Below are 16,880 nucleotides of genomic sequence, written 5' to 3' on the forward strand. Positions count from 1 at the left end.
TTTGAGCATATGAAATTTTGGCGCCGTTGACAGGGACTCTTTTGATTCACCATTAGTTTAAAGTCTTTGATTTTGTCTAAATTTTTATTTTTCTATTTTACTCACACGTTTTTTTTTTCCCTTGTGTGTTTCAGATACATGCCTAAGCCTAACACCAGGAAAAATCCTACTGGTCCAGTTGTGAAGCTTACAAACCAAGAGTTAGGACAACTAGAGTGTGAAAACACAAAAGCAGCCAAGTCAGTGAAGATGGTCAAAACACTCATATTGAGACCTGATGATGCTGGAGTTTTGAGGGATCAAGAGGGTCATGTGTACAACGAGAAAGACCAGAAACTTGATGCTGAAGGACGAGTTATTCAGGAAGAACTCGTCGTGGTTGAGGATGATGCACGTGGCGTCGAGCGACGCAACGACGGCATCGATCGACACAACCTAGAAGGCGTCAACCGACGCAACATTGGCGTCGATCGACACAATGCCAGAGCCGTGGAAGGTCACAATCAGGCTAGACGGGACAACAATGGAGAGCTTGGCAAAACTCTTGCGGATTTCAACATGCCAGACTTATTCTATGAGAACCGCTCCGCAATTGTCCCTCCTCCATTCCCAAGGAATGATTTTGAGCTAAAGCCTGGCTACTTTGCTCTTGTTGGAAAACGACCATTCCAGAACCTGCCACATGAGAAGCCTCTAGACCACATTGAGCACTTTGAGGATATAGTTACAAGCATCAAGGCTAATGGAGTCACAGAGGACTATCTCTATTGCAAGCTCTTCCCCTACTCTCTTGCTGGGGAAGCTTCTCATTGGCTAAGGCAACTGAAACCAGGATCTCTTAAGACCTGGAATGATATCAAGGTGGCATTCTTGAACTACTTCTATGATGATGCAATGTCCGATGAGCTGCAGATTAAGCTTTCCACCTTTAGACAAGGACCAACTGAATCTTACATAGCTGCTTGGGTGAGGTTGAAAGCATACCAGAGAGATTGTCCTCATCATGGGTTCTTAGAGGTGTAGCTGATTAGTATCTTCTTCAACGGGATTGACTAGAGGTATCAGATGACTTTGGATGCAGCTAGTGATGGGAACTTCAAGACAAGGTATCCGAATGAAGCTGAACAGTTGATTGAAAGGCTAGCCTCAAGCAACAACACTAAGAATGCAGACCTAGAGCAGAAAAGAGCACATGAAGGAAATGGTTCAAATCAGTTTGCTGCGGTGAATGCTAAGTTGGATACAGTCCACAATCTTCTTGTGGGAAAGAAGTCTGTCCATTTTGCTGAAGATGTTGAGACTTTTGAGCCAAAGCCAGAGATTACCGAAGAAAGTGTTAACTATGTGTATGGAGCTGGGTATCAAAATCAGAGCTTTGGTCAGAAGAATTCATTCTCAGGAAATCCAAACAACAACTTCACTAGGAACTATGGTTCTTCTTCTTACCAGCCCCTCCCTCCACCAAATTCAGAGAGCAAGATGGAATCAATGATTGGACAGATTTTGGAAGGTCAACAGAAGTTAACAGTAGACTTCAATGGGAAGATTAATTTTGTATACACTGAGCTGACTGAGAAATTTGATGCATTAAAGACTCATGTTAAGAAGCTAGAGAATCAAGTGATTCACACTGCTGGGTCTGTTAAAAGACAAGAGGAACTTCTTTCTAGAAGAACAGAGTCGAACCCCAAGCATGCTTGTAATGCGATTTTGGTGAAGGAAGGAGACGAAGATACGTAATTGGAGCCAACATCGATCGATGCTATGACAATGCATCGATCGATGCAGTCACCATCCATCGAGGCAAACTCACTCCAGAACGAGAGCATCGATCGATGCACCACCATTGTCGATCGACACACCCCACGACCAGCTCCGGTTTCTCCTCAAGTTCCACCTGCTTCAGAGTAAGCTTATAAGCCTAAGGTTCCTTTTCCTAAGCCTAGGAGGTCTAAGCAGGAGATTGAAGAAGCTAGATGCAAAGCTATGATGGACAAGGTGATGATAGAGATGCCTTTGATTGATGTAGTCAAGTTTTCTCCTGGGATTAAGAGGTATGTAAAGAGAATGGTCACCAATGGTTTGAGTCATGAGGAAGGAGCTTTGCTAACCAAGGATGTCAGCTCAATTCTGTTGAATCAGCCCCTACAAAGGAAAAAGGAGAGGAAAGAGAAAGTGGTTGTATCTGAGAAAGTGAATGCAGTGATTCAGAGTAGAATTGTAGAGAAGTTACCAGATCCTGAAAGTTTTGTGTTAGATTGCTCTATCTTCACAGGAAGGTTTACTCACTCTCTTTGAGATCTTGGTTCTAGTATTAACTTGATGCCCCATTCTGTTGTTGTGAGACTTGGGATGACAGATTTCAAGCCAACTAAGATCTCTCTTATATTAGCTGATCGGTCCAGAAGGATTCCTGAAGGTGTCTTAGAGGATATTCCAATCAAGATTGGAGATTGCATGATTCCCACTGACTTTGTGGTGTTGAAATATGACAAAGAGCCTAGTGATCATCTCATCTTAGGACGCTCGTTCTTGGCTACAGCTGGTGCCATCATTGATGTTAAGAAGGGACACATAGCTCTGAATGTAGATGATTTGGTTATGAACTTTGAGATGGACAAGCTGAGAAGGGCTCCCAATATTGATGGTCAGACATTTTCTGTGAAAATTGCTTCTAATGATGATCCGCTCATAGAACTTCATGAAGACATTACTGCTGGGTATGTCAAAGAGTTGGAGCCTGTTGAGGAAGTGAGTAAGCAAGCTGTTAAAGCTTGAAGATTGGAGTGGAGATCATGATATAATCAGTACTAGAGACCATGATGAGGTTCTGATCCATGGCAAGTCGCTGGTAAATGATGTTTTTGTAATGGAAACACGGATTGCTGAGGAAAGTTGCATAATTGTTGAAGAAACACGAGTTGCAGGCTCAACATCGATCGATGCAGCTGTTGCATCGATCAACACACTTTCACGAGTTGACCTGGACTTGTCTAAAACCGAAGATACTCGAGTTGATTCTTTAGCTGCAAATCCTAGACCAGTTATAAAGTTGAAATCTCATCATTCCACAGTCCAGAACCCACAGGTAAGGCCAAGGTATGCATCTTCTTCACCCAAACTTTCTTCTATCATCAATAAGACTTTCAAAGGTACGAAAACTGTTTTGCAGTTAACCAAGCCACGAGATTATCGTAGAGCGCTTGTTTCTTCTGTTGATGATTATGCAGGATTTAAAAGAAATCCACCCATACCTAAATCCCGCCCTGCTCATGATCCTCACATCCTTGGCAGATCTCATGTACCTACTGCCTACACACCCCCTTGGATGAAGAGAACATTCTCCCGGAAGCATTCATTATCATGTTCCGATCCACCGGATGCCTGAGATCCGACACAGTCAAGCTAATGACTGAAAACAAGCGCTTAGTGGGAAGCAACCCACTCATAGGTTTTTCTTTTCCACTTAAATTGAGTCATTTTTATTCTTGCTTTGAGTCAGTTTGAATTTGTATTGAATTATGAACTTCTATCTATCATGTTGCGTTTAGTCTTGTGTTTGAGTGATTCTTAGCAGTGCTAACATCTAATGAGTGAGAAAAACACAAATTAATCGCAGCTAACTCAGGAGTAATGTTCGAACTCTCTGCATCTGCAGAGTGCATCGACCGATACACCATCAGCGTCGGTCGACACAGAACATCCGGATTGGTAACACATTTTTGTTCACAATTTCAATACTAATTCTTTTTTGTTTATTTTTATTCGCCAATCTCTTACTTAATAACACTGGGGACAGTGTTGTTTATGTCTGGGGGAGGCAGTTACTAACTACGTTTTTGTTTTTGAGAGTCAGTCGAAAAAAAAAAAGTTTTATTGAGTCACCCAAAGGCTGACCAGTAAACCAGAGACATCCGAATTTCCAACAGAATCCATAAAAGCATGAGGTAATTTCTGCACTTTTCTTTTTACCTAATCAAGGAGATTGATGTTCATAGAGCTTGACTCCTTGTTCATACCTGTCAAGTAAGATTTCAGAAAAGAAAAAAATTGGTACTCCTCTCCCTTATTAAAGTTTGAAATATTTTTCCTGAGAGCTTTGTTTAAAAAAAGAATGAATAAAAGATGAAATGATTTTGATCAGTTTAGAGAGGTAGGTAAATTACCTATGACCTCATTATTCTACTCTTGAGTCAAATGATCACACAAAGCTTGGAAGCGAGGGGTAGGTAAATTACCGATAACCCCATTATTCACCTACACCTTTGATTTTTTTTTTAAAAAAGATAGTAAAGAAAAATAAAATAAAGTAAAGCTCAAAGGATGATAAAATATAATAAGTCTGGGGGAGAGAAAGAGTACCAAAGGTGTTAAGGATATTGTCTTACTTGTTATGATATTATACGAGAATGAGTCTAGAAGGTTCTTGACATTGATCAAATTGATGAGACCCACCGATGAAGGCTTAATGGAGGAAGTAGTGGAATTTGGTTTGAATTTGGGATGCTATGAATGTCAACGGAGAAGTACATGGTGGTTTGATTTGGATTTATCTGCTAAGCATATGAATTATGGTTTGGATGATCATGGCAATACTTTAAAAAAAAATGAGTTCCTGTGTTTTCAAACCTCTTTCACAGGTCTAAGTTTATGTTTTGCTTGAGGGCAAGCAAAGGCTAAGTCTGGGGGAGTTGATATATCATGGTTTTTAGGTGTTTTTAGCCATGATATAAGTCTTATTTATAGAGTCTTTTTGGTATTTTTAGAGTCTTTTGAGTATTTATATGATTTAGCATGGATGGAAGCATAATAGAGCTAAATAGAAAGATTTGGAGCTTAATCAAGCATTGAGGCTGAGCTACAAAGTTGAGAGGTGAATTCAGAAGTCAGCATCGATCGATGCAACTGATGGCATCGATCGACACAGAGCCAAAAATCAAATCGGAAGTTTTTCCATAAGTTTTGAAGATTTACAAAGCTGTCCCAAAGTTTTCCATATTTGCATCATTAGTCCTTAGACGTGTTTTAGGAATATATATAGGATTTTTATGGTCATTGTTTAGACCTAAACTTTATTTTTCCTGCAACCTTTTTGAGAGAAAACCCTGAGAGATTTTTATAGAGCTTTTGGAGAGAAGAATCAAGACTCATTCAGAGAAGATTCAGAACTCCTTTTCTTCTTCCTTTATTCTCTTAATGCTATCTATTTTATTCATGATTTGTGTTCTATCAATTATGTCTGAGTAGATCTGCTTGTTAGGTTTAGGGTTTCTCATTAGGGATTTCATGGATTATTAGATCTGTTTATTTTGGATTCTTTATCTTTCTTGTTCTTCACCATAGATTGTTCTTAATGCTAGATCTTTGATTAGTCATCTGAATTTAGATCTTAGGATTATTGATTGATATGAGAATATAATTGATTTTCCTGACAAAAACCTTTGGTGAACAAAATTACTTCTTGCAAAGAGATTTGAATTAGTGAGTTTGTGAACTTATCTAAACTTGATTTTATTGCTGGTTTTTAACTTGAATTTTGCAAAGAGATTTGGATTTTCGGTTTTTAAAACTTAGATAATATTTGCAGTGAGAACTGATTTATTTTACAATTGTGTTTAGAGTTCAAGAACGGTGTTTAATTGTTGAATTCTGCTTGTTTAATTAATTGATCTGATTTTCCATGATTTCCTGAGAATTTCTATAGGCCTAGCGTTTAATCCTTCTGAATTTTACTACTCTTTGTTTCTGTTTAGCATAATTAAAAGATTAATTAATCTATTGTGTGAATCTGGAGTTTTTGTGGATTCGATCCCTAAATACTACAATTGATCTCTTAATTTGAGAGAGTAGCTCAGGGTTAAATTTGAGCATATCAATAATCCTCGTTAAATTTAAGATATTTCCAACCATTCATGAAAGTGAAATTTTTGTTTTTGCGAAAAGGAAGTTTTTGAAAAGTTATCATGTATATTTTCTAGCGGTGAGGGTGCAGTGGAGTTTAAGAAGTTTTCTTTACATTGTATTCTTCAATCAAATATCTGAATATATATACATTGTACTCTTTAGTGACAATAGACTAATTTACCGACAAAGCTGAAAGGATTGATATACGTACATCATAGCCAAAATACCTCGGTTAATTATGTCATCTTCAACACCTCATCAGCTCATCTTCCATGACCAATTCGTCTTATATATCGAAACTCTAAAACATTGAAATTATAGAAGGAAAAAATTGCCAGACCACTCACTGTATAAACGATTCCAAATTAAGGTTTTGAAACTAAGGTTGAGGAGACCCGGCCATATTTTGTTTTTGGATCGATTGAGAGATTTTGATGATGTTTTTGGATAGATTGAGAGAGTCCGTAGGCAAAGAATGGGTCGTGGGAGATAGGTTTATGTTTTAGTTTATAAATTCTTGGTAGCATGATCACGTTTGAGTAGTATGGTAATCAAAGGCGGCATCATAGTTGCACTTGACAAAAGGAGAATTTGGTCTTGTCTAAAAATGTGATAATTGGAGAACTGGTTATAGACTTATTGTATTATATTGCTCTAAATTCTCTGTATTACGAATTCAGTCCCGAACATCTGCTTGCACGTAATGTTATATCGGTCGGATTTTCTTGAATGCCATTAAAAATAAAGTTATTCCTACTCTTCCATATGTGCCATAGTAGCCAAGAAAGATAAGAGCTTTGTTTGGAGGGAAATATCTTTAGCCTGTTGGAGTTCAAAAATTTCCTCTAACAATGCTTCACAACTTAACAAAGTGGAATATAGCTAAGAGATGAGAATATTAGCTAATTCCCATATTGATTGAAAATAGGGTCAAGAAAACCGTATATATTCAATGGTTTCATTATTTTGAAAACATTTGGAACAAACTGGATGTAAATGCATTCCCCTATAATTCAAACGAGTAATGGTGGGTATAGATTTTGATAAAATTCGCCACCGAAAATGTTTTACTTTTGGGAGGATATTAAGTTGGGAGATTTACTCAGATGTACTCCAAATTAGGTAATATTACCAGAATCAACAAATCTTTTATTTATTACTAGGATATTTCGGGTATTTTCAAAATGTCCAGCGTGTCCTTGGTGTATGTTATCGGAAAAAAACGTAATTAAAAATGTCATTGCCACGTCAGAAATCGCTGACGTGTATTAAATAACTCAGCCATAACGCTTTTACAGAGGTAATGACGGCTGAGTTATAGCTATGTTGCGGCTGATTTATGGAAATAACATTTGAGTAAGAGTGGACAGCTGACTTAGAGCATAACTCAACCAAGCGTTATGACTGACTTAGTGAAATCTGGATGAGTTATGCTATAACTCAGCCGTCCTTATGGCTGAGTTTTCACCCGATGGTTGAGTTGTCAAAATTTTGGCTAAGTTATCACTACGACACAGCTGAATGAACTTTTCTCCGCTGGCTGAGTTATCAAAAACGACTGACTTATGAGATGTTGTTACGGCTGAGTTATGGTTAAAACTATAACTCAGCCGTGATAAACTGAGTTATCGTACAACTCAACCATTTTACGGCTGACTTAGTAGCAAAAGATTAATTACTAGAATATCATTCAGTTACGGCTGACGTATTTAACGATATGGCAGAGTTACATATTTTCAGTTGATTAAGCGGCTGAATTTGGCAGCCATTTTTTTTGCTTTTTAATTACTATAATGTTATTCATGTTGTGATTGAGTTATAATTTGTTTGATGGCTGATTTAATTAGTGTTTGAGTTATAATTTGTTTGGTGGCTGACTTGGCACTTCGGACGCATCATTCATGTCAGCATTCCATGTCATCATCTTCTCCGGAAATACGAAACGTCGTTCCTTCGACTTCCATCTTCTTCACCTGGATCAAAAGTGAAGTTTTTTACCTTCTTTTTCACCTTGTTCTTTACCTTGTTCTTCACTTCTTAATTTTTCTCATTCTTCTTCATTTTCTTTCATAGATCTAGTTCCGTTAATTATTGTTTCTGGTAATTGGGTCAAGAAACACAAATATGTATTTAACACCGATGATAGAGGGTGTAGAGTTGTGCAGATAGATGCGAAAACAACACACGACAAGCTTGTGAAGCTTGTTCTCGATGATTACGGATTGAACGCGAGGAATGAAGAAACGGCAGCCACAAAGCATTATAACTCAGCCGTCATATAAATTTACGAGACCTTTCGTCTGCCCTTAAGTATTATAACTCAGCCGTGAAATAATATAAATCAGACGTTCCCTGTAAATAATGACGTGGAATCGTTTGCTGATGTGTATTTTTTTTTATATTTTTGGAATTAAAAATAAAAAATAAACTCAAGGGGTAAATTGTAATTAAACTCGTAACACTTAATATCTGAGCAATTTTTAGAAAATTGTTAGATATCAGGAATAAACAAACTTTTGGAGTATATCTGAGTAATTCTTTCTATTAAGTTTCCAAATTTTGTTTTTAGTATTACAAAGCAATGAGGAATTGGAGGTAAATTGTTTTGCTGGTTTGGATTGTGCATGGAAAAACAATAGCCGGATCAAACTTTATAAACCCCTGATTTAGTATAGTTCCAAACTAACCTGTCTGCAGTAGGTATTCTTGGAAGATAAATATTGAAAATGTGACTGTGATCCTCAAGTTTAATCTTGGCTAATATTATTTCTCCATTCCAACTTTGATGGCCACCATTTTTTGTGATATGATCTTTGAATTTGATCTATGTAGCAGGCTCAATAGTAAAAACATGTTTTGGTGATGAGTTGCTATCACATTGTCTTAATTAACACGCACAGATTTCCCATCACCTAGAATGTATCTAGAGCCAAGTTTAATTACTCTGAGTCCTTCCAAAATTGAAGCCCATCATATGACTGATTGGCTCTCTGTTTTGCATCTAAAATGGATTCATACCTAAAGTATCGAGCCTTGTATACTCTTGCAAACAAAATATCTTGATGCTGTAATATTCTCCAAGCTTGTTTTGCTAGCATAGCATCATTAAAATTTGATACGTCTTTAAATCCTAAGCCTCCTTCTTTCTAGGAATGTTGTAAGCATTTCCAAGCAATCCACGGTATTCTTCTGTCTTGATTCCCTTTTCCAACAAATTGGTTTGTACTAATGCATCAATCTCCGAAAGAATACTGAAAGGGATTTTGAAACAGGACATTAAATACACAAGCATGGTCAAAGCTATAAACTTAATCAGGACCTCTTTCCCCGCTGGTGATTGATAACTACTTCTCCAGGCCGCTGTTCGTTGTTTAACTTTATCAACAATATAATAAAACATTTATGTCTTCTTCTTGCCAAACTGATATGGTAAACTAAGGTACTTTCCACCTCCACCATGATTTGGAATGCCTAGAATGTGTTTCAGTCTATTTTGCAATTGTCCAGATACTCTTGATCCAAAAGTTATCATAGACTTACAAGTATTAACTTTTTGTCTTGAGTAATATTCATAAAAATCAAAAGCTTCCTTTACCGCTTTACAGTTTCAAGCATTAGCTTGACAAAAGAATAGTGAGTCATCAGCAAATTGTAAGTGAGTGATGGCTAGTACTTATTTCCCTATCTTGACCCCTCAATTATCACTAGATTAAACTCTCGTATGGATGAGATAGCTAATAATATCCGCACATAGGATGAACAAATACGGTGATTGAGGATCACCTTGGCGAATGTCTTGTTCAGGAACAACCATATTGTGGGGTGAGCCATTTATTAAGATTGAGTAACTAACAGAACGAACGGCTGCCACGATCCAATCAATCCATTTATTAGAGAAGCCAACTAAACGCATAATAACCTCAAGAAAGTCTCATTCTACCCTACCATAAGCCTTGGTTACATCAGTTTTGATAGCCATATAGCTTTGGGATACCCTTTTTCTTGATTTCAGCGAATGCAATAATGCATAACCTCATGAGCGATCATAATTTTGTCAGTTACCAAGCGTCCTGGAATAAAAGCAGCTTGAGTATCTGAAACTATATCATTCAAATGTTTTTAGCCTGTTTACCAAACATTTTGAGATTATCGTGTATAACACATTACATAAGGCTATTGGTCTGAAGTCTAAAAACGTCACTGGTTTATCATTTTTTGAAATCATACAAATATTTGCATGATTTAGACCTGTCTTCATGTAAGATGTTTCAAAAATAATCATGTACTTCTTGAATGATATATGTGTTTAGTTAATCCCAATACTGTTTGTAAAAATGAGCAGTTAGTCCATCAGGGCCTGGTGCTCTATCATCTCCAATGGAAGACAATGTTTCATGGATTTCTTCTTCGGAGAAAGCCTGAGTGAGATCATCATTCATAGCTTGTGTCACCTTAGAAGGAAAATCACCAAAGTCAATCGGAGAAACAGGAATTCTGCTTGACATATATGCCTTTGTGAAGTAAATTTGAGCTAGATCTCCTATCTCTTGATCTCTAGTGTATGTAGCATTTGTTTCATCTTTTAAACTGGAAATATGGTTCTTGGCATATCTTGTTTTAGTGCTAGCGTGGAAGAAAGCTGTATTGCGATCACCTAGATGTAGCCATTGATTCGACTTTTATTTTTCCAATAATATTCTTCATCTCGATAGGCTCTGCTAAGTTGTCTTTGGAGTCTTGGAATTGATTGTCTGTGAGCTCTATTTAGACTATTCATTGCTCGGTTTAACTCAGTTTGTAAATAATAATTTTTTTTTGCAGAGTTTAAGTTTGCAGAATGTTTGTTTCTGGCCATTGCTCGTCGACATAACCTGATTTGGTCACATATTGTCTAGTAATTGTTGGTTTTACAAGCATTCCATCTTGCAGCTACAACCTCATCAAAATGATCAATCTCTGTAGTCTCCTATCAAAACGGAATGGTTTTGTTGTGTTGGGCTGAGCAGAAGTTATATGTGTGAAGAGAGGTTTATGATCATAACCATTAAAACCAAGAAATTCAACCTCTGCATTGGGGAAAAGAGCGAGCCATTATGTATTCACCATTACTTTATCCAAACAAGATTTAATAGTATAATACTTTCTTTCTCCCACCCATGAAAACCTATCCCCTTCCGACTTTGGATCAGCTAGATCACAACTATAGATCATTTGTCTGAAACTTCTAAAGGTCCACCCCTCTCGTGGTGGTCCTCCTACTTTCTCATTATTTGAGATGATCTCATAAAAATCCCCAGAGAATCGAAGGATCATTTCTAGTTCTTCCCACAGTTTTTAAATATTCCCAAAAAAATGTCTTTTACTTGGCTTTGGATGGCCATAAACACCAGAAAAATAGAAGCTATTAGTATTTATTGTGATATGAACGTCGATAATACATTCATCATGATAAATCTTGGACAAAGTAACATCGTTCGACCACATCATTGCTAGGCCACCACTCCGACCACAGGGGCGGGGGCACAGTAATTACATTTTCAAACCCTAAAACAGAAGCAAATTCACACACAACAGAACAAACATTCATTGTTTCACACAAAAAAATAACATGCGGTTTTAAAATATGACATAAACGTTTTAAATCAGATTGAGTCAACGGCGAACAGATGCCCTGACAGTTCTAGGAGACGACTCTCATGGAGGCATTGGGGGGTTCTTCATTTGGTTGATCATCAAATAACAAGGGGCATTTCTTGGAGTCATGCGTAAGTGAGCCACACTTTGAACAAAAGTTTCTCAGACGTTCATTATAGAATTTGAGGAGCATGTTCTCGCTACCCTCAAATTGAAAAATCCCTCTGGAAACGAAGTGATGTGTCACATTTCCAATTGATGAAGATACGTAAAATTTCACAAAGTTGGTGTTTTCATTGAAATCAGTATTCACAACCGGACCCAATTTGCCTCCTATGTAATTCACCATAGCAGTAGAGAGAAATTGAACTGAAATTCCACGCATTTGAATCCAGAAGGGGATAGTCATCAGAGCGTCATCAGTTATGTTTGGAAACCAGCGATGAACTGTCAGCATCCAGTCATTGAAAGTCCAGGGACTACAATGAAGAACCAGATTGAGGGTCTCTTCAGATTGGAAAATGAACAGAACCTTTCCATTTTCCAAAACCATACCACGACAAGCATCAAGGAAACCCCAAATTTTGGGCATTTGTCCAACAATAGCCCTAATATTCTGTTTCTTGAGATTGACCCCCGAAATTGTAATGCCCCGACTGCCACCTCTCAGTGGATTCCATGTCCACTCCCAGTCCATAGTGCCCACCTTCCTTAATGGGCCTCATGTCCTCTCACTAGGCCTGTGAGCCCATCCATATGTGACGATCGGTTTGCTACATCCAGGAGGTTTTAAAGACTTGTTACCGTTCCTACAAAATCACCACATGATTTTCCCTGTGTTTTGTCCTCACTCGCATAGTTTCGACAATCACTTTCCGGAAGATCATCTATCCTGAGATTACTCCAGCTTAAACACGCTTAACTCTGAAATTCTCTCAGGACCCTTGACCGAAAAGATAAGTGCACTTTGGTGACATAAGTGGCCAAATCGATTCTTTTAAACCTCTCCGCATGTGTCTGAAACCGGGGTGTCACAGTATCAATCAAGGAAAAACGGTTTGCCGTAGCGGCCTGACCACATAACTCCGGCAGTAAAGGAATTGGGGCACCATTACTTCCCAAGTCCAGATTTTGGAGGGTTTTTCGAATGTTTGCATTCATGGTTGTTAGTTGCAGTAGTGTTTGTGTAAGGGCAACATAAGTGGTTTTGTGAAATCGATCAAAACAGAAAGAATGTTTATATAGATTTGGCCATGGCGGTTTTTCTCAACGGTTATGCCTCGTGAAAAAACAGAGACACAAAAGTGGCAACAGATAACTGTAAAGACTGAAACTGTCAAACCAGCTGTCAAACAAGATTAAATTTGTCGGAAAAAAACTCCAGATTGGAGAAGGAGGAGGTCGTGAAAAATTCTGACCATCGCCTATGGAATCGTCCTTTGAGGGAAAATGCGTCGTGTAGTCAACCGTCACTATTTGGTTTTTATACATTTTTATTTATATAAATATCATTTTAAAAGGATAATCAATGAAATTAATAAAAATTTTGACACTATTAATTTTTTTTATATATAATGAAAATATTTTTCCAATTTTTTTCACAGACCCATCGTCTTTTCTGTTTTGATTTCCTTAGAGTTGAGACCATTATAACTTTGAATTTTCTTATTATTTACTTTTACCCTATTTGCTAATATTAATAAAATAAAAATGAAAGCGAAAGTGAAATTGATAATAAAGAACGATTATAATTTAGTCTCCACCATACGATAATCAATGTAATGTCGTCGTTAATCTTTTTTTTTTTTTTTTAAAGGAATGTAAAATTTATTCACAAAAAAAACAATTTCTTACAAAATATTTTGAGTTGCTAAGACCTTCTCCATCGGTAGTCTCTTAGATTCATATTGTTTTGGAAGAAAAAATAATTCAGAAGAAAAGAAAAAAACTAAGGAAAATTGTTATATAATGTACTCATCTTTGCTCTAAGAGATTCTACGTGTCACCAAATGGTTGGGCGAGGAGATAATATTTTTTTTGATGGGCGACTGGTTTTTTTTCTTCCTCTTCCTCTCTCTGTCTCTCTCTCTCGAACTCGCGAATTGACAATCGAAGGAGATGAAATCAAAGGAGATGGAATCAGAGGAGATTCGGGTCGGAGGAGATGTGAATCGGAGGACATTGAATCAGCAGAGGTGAACTTAGACGAGATTGTATCGGATTAATCCACCACTAGTTATTACAATCTATCATTATCATTATCATGTTCATTGGCTACTGGTTATTGATTTTGCAACTCTGTGTAGTCTCCTTTTGAATTGTAACGAAATGATTATTTTTTTTTGTTGATCGTTTCTTTCTAGTATGTTTGATACTAGTGTCTGATACTCGTTATTGGTTATGGTAATGACTATGCTGTTTTTGTTAACACGTTAGATAAATTCTTTTCAGGGTTGAAGGTGGCATTCCACCACTCGTTGAGCTTCTAAATTTTCACTGAAATAAAGTACAGAGGGCTACTGCAGGGGCCTTGCGAACAGTTTCTTTTAGAAACGACGAGAACAAGATCCAAGTATGTTTTTTACTTTGATGATATTTTGTTTAGGCTTGTAAGAGTCTTGTTTCTCACATTATAAGCAACTGTGTAGATTGTGCAGTTGAATGCTTTGCCCACGCTTGTATTGATGCTTCAATCTTCAGATTCTTCTGTGCACGGTGAAGTTGTTAGTTCTTTATCTTGCTTTGGATTGTTGCAATCGGTTTGCTTTGTTTCAGTTCCTTCTAATCTACTGTGCACGGTATGACCTTGTCTCTTTCTTGAATATCTTGTATTTGTATATGTTCACTCAAACTCAATTTTTTTTTTGACGATATAAATGGATGGATTAAAACTAGAGAACATAATAAACATAACTGGCAACATAATCATGCAGGTGCACATTGGCCAGAGAATTGACATTACACCCCTGATTAAGATGCTTGAATCATCAGATGAGGTTATAAGTTTAGTTGTGACAGAGAAAACTGTGAGTTATAAGTTTTGTGTGTCTAAATAACTGTGTGGGGCATAAAAACTACATCAGCTTTGTGTGTCTTATGGCGGCAAGCTTTTTATGGGTATGTTTTCAAAAAAGTGTTTTTTTACTTTAAGGCTGATTCTGCCTACATCCATTATATGATATGACCTTGCAAAAACAATGGTGACAGCTTATAGCTGAATTTGGAGTTGGTGTTGCTGTATTTGTTCGATGTTTCGTGGACCAAAATGCAATGGAACATCTTATAACTGAAAAGCTTGGGCTTGGTTTCTCCCGTCCTCCATTTGCAGCTGTTGTGGTAAATATTCTCAAAGGCAGTACTGGTTCTGTATTTTATCAGTGCTTAGTTTCCAACTTGAGCTTGCTTTTCTCATTCTGCAGGTTGTTTGTACAACTCTCTCGTTCCTTCCTTTGATCGGTTTTTTCGTATGTTCTGTTCTAACGAACTGGATTGGTTTGAAATTATGGAAGATTAATCTGATTACTGGACCTGTTTTGCAATCATATAGAGATTTATGAGATACTTGTTTCAGTTGCAAGAATTGGATTCGAAGATGTAGCCATGGATTCTTCTGGAACTGATTCGGCTAAAGAATTGCTTGTTGGTTTGGATTCAACTACTGAGGAAGAGTATGCAACACAGTCAAAGCTACTTAAAGAGTTCATCAATATTCCCAGCATTGACAAAGCTTCTTAGGCGAGGCATTCCCTCTACCTGTTTACCTCTCTCTCTCTTACCCATTACCAATTAAGTTTCTCCCCTTTTTTGCAGGTCAAGTGTGCAGAACTCTTTCCCTCAATCATTGCAGCATTTAAAATACTTGCAGTGATCTCTTCACGAATGGGAGGTACCCATGAGGGTGCATTACATTTGGTAATTTGATAGTAACTCTCCTTGTTTTGTGATGGCATCAAAAAGAATTCAGATTTCCTCATATATTTACTTTTTTGAAATGCATCAAAAATTTATGAAATACAAAAATTTCCCATTTTTATAAAATCTTAAATGTTTAAACATTTATACTACTTCTATTCTATTTAAAATTTTTAAATTTCAAAAAATTATATTTTCAAAAGTAAGAGACCCAAAATTAGAACGTACCATTGGAAGGAAAAAAATTTAATTAAGAGATCATGGGTTCTTTTATTCTAAACAAAACAAAATTAATTCATAAAATAACCAAACAGTGTTTAACAACCCCTAAATAAAAGACCACCGATAATCTTGCTCTAACAATCAGTGCAAAAGTTGAGTAGAAAACAACGAGGCAAGGTTGTCTTTGTATTTCCTGTTTCCAGATCGAAGGAGGAGGAGAAGTCGATTCCGAATAGTCTTGTCTATTAGCCGTGCAAGGGGAGGGGCGGAGATGGGGTCTTCACCGTGTTTGCGGTTATTACGCCCTCTCCATACGGAGTGGATTGTCGTCTGGAAAAAATACCTCAGAAAAAGCAGAGAGTGTTGGTCAAGTGTTGTCTGAAAGAAGCGTCCGAAGTTGATCCCAAGTAGAAGTAGAGTGCCTCCAAAGGAACCCAGCTGTGAGTTGCGTCCAAATTTGGTGAGAGTAGGGACATTGGAAAAATAAGTGGTTCCTTGTTTGCAGCGGGTCTTGACAGAAGACGCAAGCTGAATCAACATGCCTGTTCCATTTCAACATTCTGTCAACTGTAGAGAGTTTATTGTGCATTCCTAACCATGTTATAAACGCAAACTTTGGTGTGGCTTGGGAAAACCACACTCCTTTCTCCCAATCGAAAACTGGTTGCTCCACTCGGATGAGCTTCCAGATGTCACATGTCAGGAATTTTTGTTTAAAGCCAGTTCGAGACTTCCATAGGTTCACATCTGCCAGATCAGGTTGTCGTTGTGACTTTGCTGTTGCAATCTCTGCTTCAACTTGGTTTAGAATCTAAAGCCTATGTCTTCTGCTTCTATGATTGGTAAAGAATGTTTCAATTGTTGCTGTTTTCATAATCCCCAGGTCTATACACCCTCTATTTCCGAGAACATCAGCCAGCGTTCCCATTGGAGACCATCTGTCGTACCTGAAAGAAGTGCTCTGTTCATTTTTGATATCCATTTGATGGAAGTTCTTTGCCACTTCCCTCAACTTGAGGAGTTTTCGACACATCCAGGATCCTTGATAAGATGTTGCTTTCAAATCCCAAAAAGAATCTTGACGGATAAGATAGGTATGAACCCACTGTCCCCATAATGATTTCTTAGCAGCTAGCAATCGCCAAATGAGCTTAAGACCACAGACTGTGTTTGTTTCCTTGAGTGGTCTGAGACCTAGACTACCCTCG

General features: G+C 37.5%; 3 protein-coding genes and 1 non-coding gene across 6 annotated transcripts in view; 2 read left to right on the plus strand and 2 right to left on the minus strand.

Annotated features, from left to right (window-relative positions):
• Positions 1–16,880, plus strand: part of LOC104741607 (uncharacterized) — a 57,835-nt gene that overhangs the window by 3,296 nt on the left and 37,659 nt on the right. For 2 of the 3 annotated variants that reach the window (XM_010462496.3, XM_087484050.1), the window contains one exon: positions 135–3,553. The exons of the other annotated variant lie outside the window; for it this stretch is intronic. Coding sequence is in view for 1 of the 2 variants with exons in the window: in XM_087484050.1 (XP_087340176.1) it covers positions 135–1,023 (889 nt within the window). In the remaining variant the exon portion in view is untranslated. Of the gene's footprint in view, positions 1–134; positions 3,554–16,880 lie in introns of those variants that run through there. 3 annotated transcript variants of the gene reach the window in all.
• On the minus strand, positions 905–1,010 carry LOC147928199 (small nucleolar RNA R71). The gene has a single exon (XR_015581175.1). It is a non-coding gene; the product is annotated as a small nucleolar RNA R71 (small nucleolar RNA).
• On the plus strand, positions 1,066–4,309 carry LOC147928200 (uncharacterized). Its single transcript, XM_087484053.1, has 2 exons — positions 1,066–3,451; positions 3,620–4,309. The coding sequence occupies exon 1, from the start codon at positions 1,066–1,068 to the stop codon at positions 1,738–1,740; it is 675 nt and encodes a 224-aa protein (XP_087340179.1). The 3' UTR covers positions 1,741–3,451; positions 3,620–4,309.
• LOC147928201 (uncharacterized protein At4g02000-like) lies at positions 11,585–12,235 on the minus strand. Its single transcript, XM_087486052.1, has one exon. It carries the CDS (start codon positions 12,233–12,235, stop codon positions 11,585–11,587), a length of 651 nt encoding a protein of 216 aa, XP_087342178.1.

This window comes from Camelina sativa, chromosome 14 (assembly GCF_030686135.1).
Source record: "Camelina sativa cultivar CO46 ecotype springtype chromosome 14, ASM3068613v1".
Lineage (NCBI taxonomy): Eukaryota > Viridiplantae > Streptophyta > Magnoliopsida > Brassicales > Brassicaceae > Camelina > Camelina sativa.